Source organism: Heterodontus francisci, chromosome 1 (genome assembly GCF_036365525.1).
Source record: "Heterodontus francisci isolate sHetFra1 chromosome 1, sHetFra1.hap1, whole genome shotgun sequence".
Classification (NCBI taxonomy): Eukaryota; Metazoa; Chordata; class Chondrichthyes; order Heterodontiformes; family Heterodontidae; genus Heterodontus; species Heterodontus francisci.
In genome coordinates this window covers 276,315,513-276,331,770 of record NC_090371.1, presented here as the reverse complement: position 1 = coordinate 276,331,770, position 16,258 = coordinate 276,315,513, and the positions used below count along the sequence as shown (strand labels likewise).

Below are 16,258 nucleotides of genomic sequence, written 5' to 3'. Positions count from 1 at the left end.
TAGTTTAGTTTAGAGATACAGCACTGAAACAGGCCCTTCGGCCCACCGAGTCTGTGCTGACCATCAACCACCCATTTATACTAATCCTACACTAATCCCATATTCCTACCACATCCCCACCTGTCCCTATATTCTCCTGATGCTGCACATCAGTGAGGTTCCTTCTTTGCCATCTCCCAAGACTGAAAATCTTAAACTTCTTTAATCATTTCTGATTGTTTGGGATGATTTTTGTTGTGCTTCTCTACAGCATGTGTCTGTATAGTGCTTTTCAGTCCATCCTTGGTAATGAGAGGAATGTGCATGTAGCAACACGTTTTATAGATGATGCTATTGTTTAACTGGAAATTGGCAGTAAAAGGTGCACTCCAGATGATAAGGGACACAGGGTTCACTTATAGAGGTGATCGACGACACTGAACCAGGCAGAATATCCACTGAAAGATTCAAAGAAAAGTATTGAAGGGCATCATTTAAATTGAGTGCAACAAAAACAATAAGTGCTGGAAATACTCAGCAGGTCTGGCAGCATCTGTGGAGAGAGAAGCAAAGTTAATGTTTCAGGTCTGTGACTTTGCTTCTCACTCCACAGGTGCTGCCAGACCTGTTGAGTATTTCCAGCAATTTTTGTTTTTGTTTCAGATTTCCAGCATCTGCAGTATTTTGCTTTTATTTAAATTGAGTGATTCAGAAAGTATCCTAAACCAATAGGCTGAAGTACTGCCTTCTTCATACCTGCTCAGTGTTTGATGTTATTTACTAGGTATTCATTTTTAAGAACTGTCAAACTAAAATACCTGTTCTGCTGAGCTGCTGTATAGTTTGTAAAGAATTTGATTCACTTGTATTGCAAAGATGTAGAAATAATTCCAAAATATGTAAATACTTGATCCACGCACAATAAGGAGTAAGGAATGCAATGGTTTGAAGGCATTCACCTTGTGCAATGTTAATGCAGCAACCTGTGGATAACAGAATGATATTAGCACTGCTGATGTTATTCTACCTTTACAGGTAATTAATAATGTCCTTGGGAGCCTAACTGTGATCCCGACTAATTAAGGGAGCTATCAGATTCTGTATTTAATTTTCACAGCAGCATGCTCTACATCAACAACTGTGTGACTTTAAGTAATCTGACCCTCCTTTTGTTGTGTGATCTCTATAGTATATTCTATAATGTAGAGATCACATCCCTCTGCTCCATTGTATTGGTTTTAATTTATCTTCAGTCCACTTGTATTTGTATGAACAGAAACCCCTGTCCCAGTTGTTCACGGTTATAAATGGAGTGTCATTGACTCTGAAAGATTAGGTTCTTTTACCCTTATCATTTGCAAGAAACTCTTCACACAAAGAGGTAGTCCTTTCAATTGAAATTTTTAATGCTTAGCAGCACTGAGGGTCAGCCTTTCAGTGTGAATTTCTTGGTGTTAATTGTACTGATATGAAAGCATAGAATGGGTGAATTCTTTTTGGTACATCAATCATCTTTCTTCTGTGATCCTTGCACAGTATGCCCCATTATAAATCATTTAATCCCCTAATAAGTACACTCTTCTATTCCAACAAATCCAGTACATTAGATTCTACTGTATGTTTTAGATATCTATTCCATAGATTTTCAAACTGAGGTTCACAGATATAAGGAACTCTGTGAAGGGATCCTAGGGCTTTCTGAGGTCATTAGATTTCTGCTTCTTCATCAAATTTTTGAGTTTTCCCGCATTTGTTGACTTAGAAGGCCACATATTCTGGAAAATGAGTCAAATTGGGTCGAACGCAAAGGGATCTAGCGGTACAGACACCCAAATCACTAAAGGTCACAAGTTAATGAATGCAAAGAAAGCAAAAAGTACTGCGGTTCATTTCTGGAGGGACAGAATAGAATTGTAAAGCAGAGAAGTTATGCTGGAGTAGTAAACTCTGGTTAGGCCACACTTGGTGTACTGTGCACAGTCCTGGTCTCCATTTTATAAAAAAGATATAGAGGCACTGGAGAAGGTTCAGTAAAGATTAACAAGGATGATACAAGAATTGAAATGTTATAACTATCATGAAACAATGAAAAGGCTAGGTCAGTTTTCTGTAGAAGACGGAAGGTTGAGGGGTCTTTAAGATTAGGTATGGGTTTAATAGCGTAAAGTCATACTTCTAATACATTGAGAAAATGTTTCCACTTGTGGGGGAGTTCAAAATTAGGGGCCATAAATATAAGATAGCCACCAAAAAATCCCATAGGAAATTCATAGGCAAAAATCTTTATGTAGAGACTGGTTAGAATGTGGAACTCGATACCACAAGGAGTCATTGAGGGAAATAGCATTGATGTATTTAAGGGAAAGCTAGTTAAGCATATGAGGGAGAAAGGAATAGCAGAATAACTGATAGAACTAAATAAAATGGGGTGAGAGAAGACTCGTATGTAACATAAACACTGGCACAGGCCTGTTGAGTGGAATGGCTTGTTTCTGTGCTGTAAATTCTATGTAATTTACTGTTTTGTGCAGTATATTGTTCGCTTACCTGTTTTATTTAAATAAACTGTCAGTTGGCTTAGAGCTAGAATCTTGATCTGATAGAGAGGACATTCATTGACTTTTCAAAGAGAGGTGAACCATGTGGCAACACGCGATGCATTCCGGTAGTCAGTGTACAGTGTCCGCCTTCTCTGTTGTGACCCTTGGGGTCTCACTATTGTTACCCAGATATTGGGCAGAATAGAGTACCTTCAATATCATAGAGGATGCAAGATCCACCTTTAGGGGTGGTTACTGACTGTAAACACGAGAAAATATCAAGCGTCAAAGCCCCAAAGCATAGAAGTTCCTGTATGGGCATCACGCAGTGATGGGATCAGGTTTGATTTGATGGCCATCCATGGCCAAGGAGCTGCCAACACACACGGTTTAGGTTTATGCAAGAAGAAAGGGCACTTCGTGTGAAGTGTAGGGCTGATGTGTTCTTTGTTGTGGGAAGAGGGACGGGGGTGGGGAAGGGGAATAAAAGTGGATATATAATCATAATTTATGTATTCAGTCTATTGCTACATGATTAATGCAGAAAGTGAGAAAGTGGCAAACTGGCAGATCATTCTTGTCATATCCATGTTACTGTGCTTCCTACTGCCAGTGCTGGGCAACCCGCCAACTGTGCTGCTTAATCATTAAGCAGTATCAATTGACTGACATCTTGCCAACTGTTCTTGCCTTCCTGACTGCAGCCCATCATTTTACCATTCCTCGTCAGAGTCTTGCTACTTCATGGACATCTTGACAACTGATTAACAGCTCCCAGCCTGCTGGCAGTACCATGATTGTGCAGCACACCAAGAAAAAAAGGATTCTGTGAATCGCACGCAGCCACGGTGTGAAAAGCAGCAAAGCATAGGAACAGAAGTAGGCCATTCAAGCCTACACCACCATTCAATTAGATCAAAACTGATCTGTATCTTAACAGCATTTACTTGCCTTGGCTCCAGGTCCTTTAATACTCTACCTATAAAAAATATATTGATATCAGTGCTGAAATTGACAATTAACCCAACCTCAACAGCTTTTGGGGAGAAGAAAGTTCCAGGTTTTCACTACTTCTATAGCATAGCATTGTGGAGATATCAGCCAGTGAAAGATTGATGTATATACTGTGAAGGTATCACTCAAAACAAAGATTATAGTTTTCTGGGGCTCGTGCCCAGTTTTGTCAGAGGCTACCAATAAAACAATATGATAGCCTATGTTAGATAGAGCCCAATGTTGGTAAGGCTCCTCCATGGACCTCAGACTGTAAAAATACATATTACAGGTTAAGAGGAGAGCAACTGAAAGTTCAAGATTTGGTTCAGCTACCTCACGTCAGCAAAAGAGTTATCAACCAGGAGTCTCCCCTCCCTTACACTCATTAACGACGGAGGTGGAGGGGCGACATGATAGAGGTTTACAAAGTTATGAGCAGCATGGACAGAGTGGATAGTCAGAAGCTTTTTCCCAGGGTGGAAGAGTCAGTTACTAGGGGACATAGGTTTAAGGTGCGAGGGGCAAAGTTTAGAGGGGATGTGCGAGGCAAGTTTTTTACACAGAGGGTGGTGAGTGCCTGGAACTTGCTGCCAGGGGAGGTGGTGGAAGCAGATACGATAGCGACGTTTAAGAGACATCTTGACAAATACATGAATAGGAAGGGAATAGAAGGATATGGGCCCCGGAAGTGCAGAAGGTGTTAGTTTAGGCAGGCATCAAGATCGGCGCAGGCTTGGAGGGCTGAATGACCTGTTCCTGTGCAGTACTGTTCTTTGTTCTATTAAAAATCCAATCTTGCCAAATATAATGGTTGCTTTCCTTTAGCCTCTATCCAATCTACTTAGTGGGTTCTGTGTTGTTCCATTTCCTTTTTTACATGTTTACATTTAATTACTGTTAATATACATTTTTCTGGGCTTGCTATTTGTACAGAGATATGCTTAAGGTGGTGTTGGAGCCAGAACAATTAATTAAAATGTTTATCTTGAAGCTTTTTCGTTATTTACAGTATGCTCCAGAGAAGTTGTGAAATTAACTAGTCAAAATATATGAGGATTTTGTTCATCATAAGTTTTTTAAAAATTCATTTCATGGGATGTAGGCATCACTGGGAAGACCAGCATTTGTTGCCCATCCCCAATTGCCCTTGAGAAGATGGTGGTGGGCTGCCTTCTTAAACTGCTGCAGTCCATCTGGTGGAGGTACACCCATGGTGCTGTTGGGAGGGAGTTCCGGGGTTTTGATCCAGCAACAGTAAAGGAAAGGCGATATATTTCCAAGTCAGGATGGTGTGTATCTCGAAGGGGAACTTGCAGACGGTGGTGTTCCCACACGTCTGCTGCCCTTGTCCTTCTAGATAGTAGGTGTCGCAGATTTGGATGGTGCTGTCGAAGGAGGCATGGTGCAGTGCATCTTGTATATGGTACACACTGCTGCCACTGTGCCTCAATGGTGGAGTGAGTGAATGTTTAAGGTGGATGGGGTGCCAGTCAAGCGGTTTGCTTTGCTCTGGATGGTGTTGAGCTTCCTGAGTGTTGTTGAAGCTGCACTTATAAGGAAATAAGGAGGCCACAAGGGCATGTAGATAGGTTAAGCGAATGGGCAAACATCTGGCAAATGGAGTATAATGTGGGAAAATGTGAAATTGTCCATTTTGGCAGGAAAAATAAAAAAGAAGCATATTATCTAAATGGTGAAAGATTGCAGAGCTCTGAGATGCAGCAGGATCTGGGTGTCTGAGTGCAAGTATCGCATAAGGTTAGTATGCAGGTACAGCACATAATTAGGAAATCTACCATGTTATCATTTATTGCGAGGGGAATTGAATACAAAAGCAGGGAAGTTATACTTCAGTTATACAGGCCATTGGTGAGACCACATCTGGAGAACTGTGTACAATATTGGTCTCCTTATTTAAAGAAGGATGTAAATGCGTTGGAAGCAGTTCAGAGAAAGTTTACCAGACTAATACCTGGAATGGCCGGGTTGTCTCCTGAGGAAAGGTTGGACAAGCTAGGCTTGCATCCGCTGGAGTTTAGAAGAGTAAGAGGTGACTTGATTGAAACATATGAGATCCTGAGGGGTCTTGACAGGGTGGATGTGGAAAGGATGTTTCCCCTTGTGGGAGAATCTAGAACTAGGGGTCGCCCATTTAAGACAGAGATGAGGAAAAAAATTTTCTCTCAGAGGGTGGTGAGTCTTTGGAACTCTCTTCCTCAATCAGGAAGTGGAAGCAGAGTCTTTAAATATTTTTAAGGCAGAGGTCGATAGATTCTTGATAAGCAAGGGGGTGAAAGGTTAGCGGGGATAGGCGGGAATGTGGAGTCGCGGTTACAATCATATCTTATTGAATGGCAGAGAAGGCTCAAAGGGCCGAGTGGCCTACTCCTGCTTCTAACTCGTATGTTCGTATGTTCATCCAGGCAAGTGGAGAGTATTCCATCACACTCCTGACTTGTGCCTTGTAGATGGTGGACATACTTTGGGGAATAAGGGGATGAGTTATTCACCACAGAATTCTCAGCCTCTGAGATGCTTTTGTAGCCAAGATTTCTTTCTCACTATTGAAGTTTTCTGTGCTTGGGTAGCATGTATATTATTTGATATCATTTCAGATACTAGGTTGAGCTTGGTTTACAGAGATTTTGGAGCCATTGTAAATCTAAACAGTAACTCATTTATTATATTTACATGGACTATATACACCTTTCATAAGCCTGTCTAGCTCTTAGTCTACGTGATGCTTCTTGCTTCTCCCCAAGCCCATTACACATGTGATCTCTTACATCATCATCACAGTGGGAGGTTTTACTCTCACTGTCCCAAACATTAACCCTTTCAGACCCTTATACTACAGCATGGAGCAAAGGCTAATGGTTTGGTTCATTTTGCTTTCAGGAATGTTCTGTTATAGTAATGAGATCTACATCAGAGAGTGAACATCACATTTCTGAACATTTATTTATTTATTACCTTATAGTCTAAAGCACTTCACAATAGCAGAATCAGACAGAAAATGGAAGCTGAGCCAGGTTTTGGGGTGGGGAGGTGACTAAAGCATTGGTCAAAAAGAAATACTTGCATTTATAGAGCACATTTCACAATCTCAGAATGTTCCATAGCACTTTACAACCAATGAAGTACTTTTTTGATTTGTAGACTTTGTTGCAATGTAGGAAACAGGGCAGCCAATTTGCACACAGCAAAGTCCTACAAACAGCAATAAGGTCATGACCAAACAATTTGTTTTAGTGATGTTGTTTGAGGGATAAATATTGGCCAGGCCACCAGGGAAAACTCCCTGCTCTTCTTTATATAGTGCCATAGGGTCTTTCACAGCCACCTAAAAGGGCAGATGGGGCCCTGGTTTAATGCTTCATCTAAAAGACAGCACCCCCAACAGTGTAACACTACCTCAGTATTCCACTGGGGTGCCAGCCTAGATTATGTGCTCAAGTCTCTGGAGTGGGGCTTCAGCTCCCAACCTCCTGAGGCAGGTTGAGAGTACTACCCACAGAGCCATGGTTGAATTGGGTTTTAAGGGGGAAAGTTAAAGAAAGAGAGGTAGGTGGAGAGCTAATGTTTAGGGAGGGAGTTCCAGAGCTGATGACATGGACGCCAATGGTGGGGCAAAGGAATTGAGGGATGCACAAGAGGAACACAGTGTTTTCAAAAGGCTGGAGGAGGTTGTAGACATAGGGAGGAGTTATACTGTGAGGTGATTTAAAAATGAGGATGAGGATTTTAAATTTGAAATGTACTGCGATTACAGGAGTTATGGATGAGTGTGTCAGGTGTATCCAGGAAGGTTTCCTGACTCAATATGTAGATAGGCCGACTAGAGGGGAGGCTATATTGGATTTGGTGCTTGGCAATGAACCAGGCCAGGTGGCAGATCTCTCGGTGGGAGAGCATTTCGATGATAGTGATCACAACTCCCTGACCTTTACTATAGTCATGGAGAGGGATAGGAGCAGACGAGATGGGAAAATATTTAATTGGGGGAGGGGGAATTACAATGCTATTAGGCAGGAACTGGGGAGCTTAAATTGGGAACAGATGTTCTCAGGGAAATGCACGACAGAAATGTGGAGGTTGTTTAGGGAGCACTTGCTGCGACTGCTGGATAGGTTTGTCCTGATGAGGCAAGGAAGGGATGGTAGGGTGAAGGAAGCTTGGATGACAAGAGATGTGGAGCTAGTCAAGAGGAAGAAGGAAGCTTACTTAAGGTTGAGGAAGCAAGGATCAGACAGGGCTATAGAGGGTTACAAGGTAGCCAGGAAGGAACTGAAGAATGGACTTAGGAGAGCTAGAAGGGGTCATGAAAAAGTCTTGGCGGGTAGGATTAAGGAAAATCCCAGGCATTCTACACTTATGTGAGGAACATGAGGATGGCCAGAGTGAGCGTAGGGCCGATCAGGGATAGTGGAGGGAAATTGTGCCTGGAACTCAAACAGGTTGATGTTAAGAAGGAGGATGTGCTAGAAATTTTGAAAGACATGAGGATAGATAAGTCCCCGGGGCCAGACGGGATATACCCAAGGTTTTTACGGGAAGCAAGGGAAGAGATTGCCGCGCCTTTGGCGATGATCTTTGCGTCCTCACTGTCCACTGGAGTAGTACCAGATGATTGGAGGGTGGCAAATGTTATTCCCTTGTTCAAGAAAGAGAATAGGGATAACCCTGGGAATTACAGACCAGTTACTCTTACGTCGGTGGTGGGCAAATTATTGGAGAGGATTCTGAGAGACAGGATTTATGATTATTTGGAAAAGCATAGTTTGATTAGAGATAGTCAGCATGGCTTTGTGAGGGGCAGGTCATGCCTCAAAAGCCTTATTGAATTCTTTGAGGATGTGACAAAACACATTGATGAAGGAAGAGCTGTGGATGTGGTGTATGTGGATTTTAGCAAGGCGTTTGATAAGGTTCCCCATGGTAGGCTCATTCAGAAAGTAAAGAGGCATGGGACACAGGGAAATTTGGCTGTCTGGATACAGAATTGGCTGGCCCATAGAAGACAGAGGGTGGTAGTAGATGGAAAGTATTCAGCCTGGAGCTCGGTGACCAGTGTTGTTCCGCAGGAATCTGTTCTGGGACCTCTGCTCTTTGTGATTTTTATAAATGACTTGGATGAGGAAGTGGAAGGCTGGGTTAGTAAGTTTGCCGATGACACAAAGGTTGCTGGAGTTGTGGATAGTGTGGAAGGCTGTTGTAGGTTGCAACGGGACATTGACAGGATGCAGAGCTGGGCTGAGAAGTGGCAGATGGAGTTCAACCTGGAAAAGTGTGAAGTGATTCATTTTGGAAGGTCGAGTTTGAATGCAGAATACAGGCTTAAAGACAGGATTCTTGGCAGTGTGGAGGAACAGAGGGATCTTGGGGGCCACGTCCATAGATCCCTCAAAGTTGCCACCCAAGTTGATAGGGTTGTTAAGAAGGCGTATGGGATGTTGGCTTTCATTAACAGGGGGATTGAGTTTAAGAGCCGCGAGGTTATGCTGCAGCTCTATAAGGCCCTGGTTCGACCACACTTGGAATATTGTGTTCAATTCTGGTCGCCTCATTACAGGAAGGATGTGGAAGCTTTAGAGAGGGTGCAGAGGAGATTTACCAGGATGCTGCCTGGACTGGAGGGCATGTCTTATGAAGAAAGGTTGAGGGAGCTAGGGCTTTTCTCATTGGAGCGAAGAAGGATGAGAGGTGACTTGATAGAGGTGTACAAGATGATGAGAGGCATAGATAGAGTGGATAGCCAGAGACTTTTTCCCAGGGCGGAAAGGGCTATCACCAGGGGGCATAATTTTAAGGTGATTGGAGGAAGGTTTAGGGGAGATGTCAGAGGTATGTTCTTTACACAGAGAGTGGTGGGTGCGTGGAATGCACTGCCAGCGGTGGTAGTAGAAGCAGATACATTAGGGACATTTAAGCGACTCTTGGATAGGTACATGGATGATAGTAGAATGAAGGGTATGTAGGTAGTTTGATCTTCGAGTAGGTTAATGGGTCGGCACAACATCGTGGGCCGAAGGGCCTGTACTGTGCTGTACTGTTCTATGTTCTATGTTCTATGAAACTTGGTGCAGTAGAGTTTTGGATGAGCTGAAGTTGATGGAAGGTGAAGTTTGGGAGACCGACAAGGAGGTCGAGTCAAGAGCTGACAATGGAGTGGGTGAGCGATTCAACAGCAGATGGACTATGGCAGGAGCAGAGACGGATGATCTTATACACGTGGTAGTAGGCACTCTTTGTGATGGTGAGGTACTGGAAATGCAAGCTCAGCCTAGGTTCCAATAGGATCAGTCCTGAGACAGTGCCAGGAAAGGGTTAGTGAGGGGAAAGAGTTTACCACGGGGGCCAAAGATGATGACTTCGATCTTGCGAATGTTCAATTCAGGTTAATTTATATGAAGATATTGCTATTCGGTTAAATTCAGTCCAAATAAACTTTTAACAACACCAAGCCATCTAGGAGCTTTAATTGTGCTTGTTAGCTAGTAGCAGACTAGGTGGTCAATACAATTGTGTTTCTTGCACATGATCAGTCTGAGACAAGGTTAGTGCATTTTAGAGACATTTTTATCCGTTATGTTAGAATGGTTTCTCTTTATTGAGTACAATGCAAGACCTAACTAACCTGACAATGTGTTGCTATGATCCCAACTCCAAGAAGTGAGGTGGTGGTAGTTTGATTGGCAGCTCAATGAGCCAGTCTTTGAGACAGAGATTAAGCTTTTGACTTTTTCCTCTCTGGGCAATTTTGAAACAATCAAAGGGACAGGAATTTCTTTTTCTAAAGTTACCTTCAGTTAACTCAGCAAATAATGATGTGTAAAGTGAATCTAGGCCCATATCAAGGGACACAGTTTTGTAATTTTTGTTAATGTTACAAGTAGAAAATCATAAAATTTCACATAAAACTGTATTTTGTTCAGTCATACATAAACTAGTTTGGTTTGCAATTGGCCTTGTCCCACCAGACTATCTATTGGTCCACCTTCCAAAGGAGAAATACATATATAAGTTCACAGAATCTAGTACTGTCTGCAATGGTTCAACCAGGTCTTTTGATCTGTAGATTAGCCAGAATGGACTAGTGACAACACGAGAACAAGTGTATTCTGAAATCTGCTCTACAATTTTACCAGTGAGGTAGGGGCAGTTCCAGGACCCCAGTTGCCAGAACATATTGCACAGCTCCTTCCAACGGTACTGTCTCTGTATTGTATGCACAGTAATAAATACAATTTGTTTGTGTGTCATCTGGACCTGAAACAAAGTAAACTGCTATATAAATGTTATGTGTGGAATATATCCCACCTACAAAGCCCTGTTACACATTAAAGTCTTTGAAGCCACTCAGTGCTTACTAATGTATTGGCACATTGCCGGGCCTACAGCCTGGACACCTCCTTTAGTCTATTATGATCAGTGCTATGGAAATGGTAAATGATGGGCGCAACAAAGAGGGAAGAGGTGGGAAAGCTGAACCAGAAAGAGGAGAATGAGAAAAGAGAATTGGTTATCTGGCTTTATCGTCGAATCATAGAATGGTTACAGCACAGAAGGAGGTCTTTCGTCCCATCGTGTCCATGCCAGCTCTGTGCAAGAGTAACTATCCTAGTCTCACTCCCCTGCCTTTTCCCTGCAGCCCTGAAATTTCTTTTCTCTTCAGATAATTATCCAGTTCGCCTTTGAAGGCCTCAGTTGAATTTGTCTCAGGCAGTGCATTTCAGGTCTTAACCACTTGCTGTGCAAAAAAAAGTTTTTCCTCATGTTTCTGTTGCTTCTTTTGCCAATCACCTTATTTCAGTGTCCTCTGGTTCTGGGTCCTTCAGCCAATGGGAACAGTTTCTATCTACTGTGTCCAGACCCTTTGTGATTTTGAACACCTCTATCAAATCTCATCTTAACTTTCTCTTCTCCAAGGAGAACAGACCCAGCTTCTCCAACCTATCCACGTAAATGAAGTTCCTTATCCCTGAAACCATTCTCATGAATCTATTCTGTACCCTCTCTAATGCCTTAAATCCTTTCGAAAGTGTGGTGCCCAGAGCTGGACACAATACTCCGGTTGAGGCTAAACCAGTTTTTATACAGGTTTATCATAACTTCCTTGCTTTTGTACTCTGGGCCCCTATTTATAAAGCCCAGGATTCCACGTGCTTTCTGAGCCACTTTCTCAACCTGCCCTGCCACCTTCAATGATCTGTGCACATATACCCCCAGTACCCTCTGCTCCTGCACCCACTTTAGAATTGTATTGTTAAAGCTACTGGTAGAAGCATCCATCTCATTGCCAAATTTCTGCAACCTAATCTCTTCAACCATGTGCAATGAGCACAAGAGGAATATGTGGTTCCTGTGCCAGACACACATGGTTACAACAGCACTCCTTGTAGCTCAGGGTTAGATTGGGCTTGTTGTTTGCAACAACGAATGTTACCTTTGAATCTTCATTTTGCTGTCTTACTGGCTTGGAAAGGATTTCCAAGATTTACATTTCAATTGAAGGTGCTGGGCAGTTTAAAATGCCAGGTGGATTGAATCCAACGGTATTGATGGCAAGTTACTTTGTTGACAGGATGAGGATCTTTTCCCTCAGGAGGGTGTGATGGACAGCACAGAAGCACTTCAAATAGATCCTGATACTGAGGCCTTTGGAGCAGCCCCTGGGGTAAGTTCATGAAACTGCTCTGATTGTGGGTAATTTAGACTGGAGGAGCTTAAGTGAGCTTCCAGAAGAGTTAAATGCCAACTTAAACCAATAAATAAATATGGGAAGCTGGATGGACTTTTGAATTAAGAGTCAAGAATCCAATGATGAGGTTACAAATGGCACCGTAAGCTGTAGAACTGAACTGCGAGAGATTGTGACTCCTGACTGCATTTTCCTTAGAGAAAAATTCGGAGGGCATTCTACTGTTCAAATGTACTTGTTCTTTCTTGGTTGTTTAAGTAGCAGTAATGAGTTCAAATATTGAGAAATCCTTTAAGGTGACATCAATTTTCATATAATTCAACATTTAGTTTATATTTTGTAATACGTGTTCCCATGGCCTTTTAAAGACTTGGGTACAATTCCATAGACAGACAGTCTAGAACATATTTCCCAAGTGACCATTCTTTGTCTGAGACTGAATAGTGAGTAGATGCACGGTTTCTTGATAGTGTAAATGTGGAGAAACTGCTTACACTTGTGGATGAGTTCACAACAAGGGAGAGTAAGTATAAGACAGTGACTAACACAGTGGTTAAAGAATTTAGGAAGAATTTCTTTACACAGAATGTGGTAAGGATGTAGACACTTGTTGCCACATGGAGTGGTTGAAAGAGATAACATTGATGCATTTAAGGGGAGGCTTGATGCATACATGAGACAGAGCAGGGAATAGAGGGATAATGGGGTTTGTTAGGAAGAGACGATTAGAGTGGGAGCAGGCACATATGGAGTATAAACATCAGCATAGAATAGTTGAAACAAGTGGCCTGTTTCTCTGCAGTAGATTCTATGTAATCTTTGGATCCTGTACAGACCTAATGGTCCCAGGTTCAGTTATCCAGAGGATGTTGAGTCAGCTGAACTCAGACAAGCAGCAACTGCTATTCAATAATTGGCCTGGCACTCAAGATCAACCAGGTTGCCAGTTCTGGTAAAGGCCGGCTTGGGTGTACAAATGAAACCCGATCCGAGCCCGACAGAACCACATCCAACCCCGAGCCCGACCCAGCCCAAGTCCTTTCATTTTTTGCTGAGCCCGACCCGACCTGACCATCAGTTAACCTAGCTTCCGTTTTTCACTTTGTTGCTTATCTGCACAAGCTTAAAAAAACTGTAACTAAACAACCTTTCAAGTCCAAAAAGTACATTAACATTGGAGCCACTTACTGGAGGTGGTGATAGAATGTGTCCGACCCAGCTTACCCAGCCCGACCTGACCCGAGCCCAAATGCCGGACCCGGAAGAGCGACCCCACCTGACCCAAACCCGATACATGTCGTCAGGTCCCGTCGGGTTCGGGTCGGGTAGCCGTGCTGTAAATTCTGGTCGCTATCCAATGATGCCTGCTAGGAAGGTGAGGTTATGGGTTGGGCTCCACGTTGATGTCCACACTCAATGTCTGAGTTCACATGAGACAAGCGGTCACTCAAGTGATGAACTGGAGGCACCAGTGGACCTGCACTCCAAGCGAGGAGGAGGGAATGCCGCTTACAAATTCTCCTCTGTCAGCTCAGCAGCAATGATGAGGGAGATTGGTTTCAGAGGTCTAGAACTCGTCAAGTGTTTGACCATTACCCCTAAGCTACTGTCACTAGGTTGCAAGTACCAACTAATGCAATGCAAGGGTGTGGCTGGTTGAGTCATCGGGACCAGTTGCTAGTAAAACCACCCTTCTGGCTGTGGTTGTTTAACATACAGAGGTTCTACCTTTAGGGTTCATCCCAAGGAGGAAGGAGAAGGGAAGGAAAAGTTTTGTTGAATTCAAATTGATGTTTTTCTCTGATTCCACTCTGTCTCTCCATAGGATGAATACCAAGACTATGAGCCCGAAGCGTGAGTATCAACAGACTGGGCACACTGACCAAGAACTCTCTTTTACTTTGACTTTTCTCATTTCGTATGTGAATGTACTTTAAATTCAGATGTTACTAGTTGTAAAATTCTTCCTTTAAGTGTGTGTTTTTTTTACAGTGTACTTTGAAGTCTTCCATCAGCTGTACTCAAGAGTGTTGTGGCTTTGACCAGGCCCCATTCCAGTGATTCCCTCCCACTGAAATGAGGGCCTGGAAGCAGGACCCTCTCTGTTGTGTTTGAGGTTCAACAGTACAAAATTGCCTATCTGTCTACTGCTTTCATGTGTATGTGTAAAAATGAAAGATTTTGTGTGCGTGCGTGTGTGTGTGTAACGTGTCTGTGTGTGTGTGCGTGTGTAACTTGATGTTATATATTTACTGCTACGTTTTCTATGTATGATGGTTCTGTTTGCTGAGGACTTTATTGTGTGTACAGTGTATACAATGGTAAGCATGGAGCTATGCACATTACTAGTATCTACTGTGACACTGAAAATCAGTTTGTGCTGGTGGTTTTGGCAAGTGTATGTAAATATCTGGTGTTTCTGTGAAACCAATTAAACTGAATATGCAAAACTCTCACTGTCGTTGAGTCTGTTTCACTTGGAATGTAGAGGCCATGCATGTGGTGAGGACACAATGCACTAGTGCTGGAGGTGTGGTATGTGGGAATCCCATTGCACGGTGCTGTTTACAGAATTGGAGCTGTGGTTTTATCACAGTGAAGTTCATATCTCATCTGTGCTCCCATCAGGAAGACGCCTTGGATATCTGACACTTTTCCAGAGGTGAGGAGCGGGAAAAATTCTATCTCATAGTGGCAGAGGCTTGGGAGTATATTGTCCAGTTGCCCAGACACAGAAGGCATATGGAAACCTAAGAAAAAGGGAAGTAAATACTTTAACTACGCCCCCTGCTTAAAATACTGGAGTTCAATGGGATTTATACCATAAAGTGTTCCTTTAACCTTTCCTAGAGGCTTCACTCAATTCCAACAGTCTACTTGTGTTGCAATGTGGACATATAAAGTGAATGTTTCACTACGTGTAGATACTGTGTTACTTGAGAATAATACCAAGAGTCATAGAGTCGTACAGCATAGAAACAAGCCCTTCGGCCCACCGCGCCCAGGCCGACCATAATGCCTATCGATACTAATCCCACCTGCCTGTATTAATTCCATATCCCTCTATGCCTTGCTCATTCAAGTGCCTGTCCAGATGCCTCTTAAATGTTGCTACTGTTCCTGCCTCCACCACCTCCTCAGGCAGCTCATTCCAGATACCCACTATCCTTTGTGTGCAAAATTTACCCCTTTGATCCCTTTAAACCTCCTCCCTCTCACCTTAAATCTATGCCCTCTAGTTTTAGTCACCCCTACCATGGGAAACAGACTCTGGCTATCTACCCTATCTATGCCTCTCATAATTTTATATACCTCTATCATGTCCCCTCTCAGCCTCCTTCGCTCCAGGGAAAACAGACCCAGCCGATCCAATCTCTCTTTATAACTCAAACCAAACCAGGCAATATTCTTATGAATCTTTTCTGCACCCTCTCTAGCTTAATCACATCTTTCTTGTAGTGCGGCAACCAGAACTGCACACAGTACTCCAAATGCGGCCTAACTAACGTTATGTGCAACTGTAACATGACTTCCCAACTCTTGTACTCAATGCCTCAGCCAATGAAGGCAAGCATGCCATACGCCTTCTTCACCACCTTGCCTACCTGTGATGCCACTTTCAGGGAACTATGTTCTTGCACCCCAAGGTCTCTCTGTTCAACAACACTCCCCAGGGCCCTGCCATTCACTGTATATGGCCTGCCCTGGTTTAACTTCCCAAAATGCATCACTTCACACTTGTCTGCGTTAAATTCCATTTGCCAATCCCTTGCCCACTTTCCCAGTTTATCTATATCCTGTTGTAACCTTAGACAACCTTCTTCACTGTCCACTAGACCACCAATTTTGGTATCATCTGCAAACTTATTAATCATGCCCCCGACATTCACATCCAAGTCATTAATATATATGACAAACAACAGAGGGCCCAGCACTGATCCCTGCAGCACACCACTGGTCACCGGCCTCCAAGCTGAAAAACAACCCTCCACTACCACCCTCTGCCTTCTATCACCAAGCCAATTTTGTATCCAATTTGCTA

The 16,258-nt window shown here is 43.0% G+C and overlaps 1 protein-coding gene across 1 annotated transcript in view; it reads left to right on the top strand.

Moving 5' to 3' along the window:
• The window catches only part of LOC137360845 (alpha-synuclein-like), a 91,726-nt gene extending 77,241 nt beyond the window's left edge, over window positions 1–14,485 (top strand). Inside the window, exons 5-6 of the mRNA XM_068026028.1 lie at window positions 12,100–12,192; window positions 14,042–14,485. Of these exons, the coding sequence (XP_067882129.1) occupies window positions 12,100–12,192; window positions 14,042–14,074 (126 nt within the window). The 3' untranslated portion in view covers window positions 14,075–14,485. The remainder of the gene's footprint in view (window positions 1–12,099; window positions 12,193–14,041) is intronic.
• The last annotated feature ends 1,773 nt before the right edge of the window (window positions 14,486–16,258 follow it).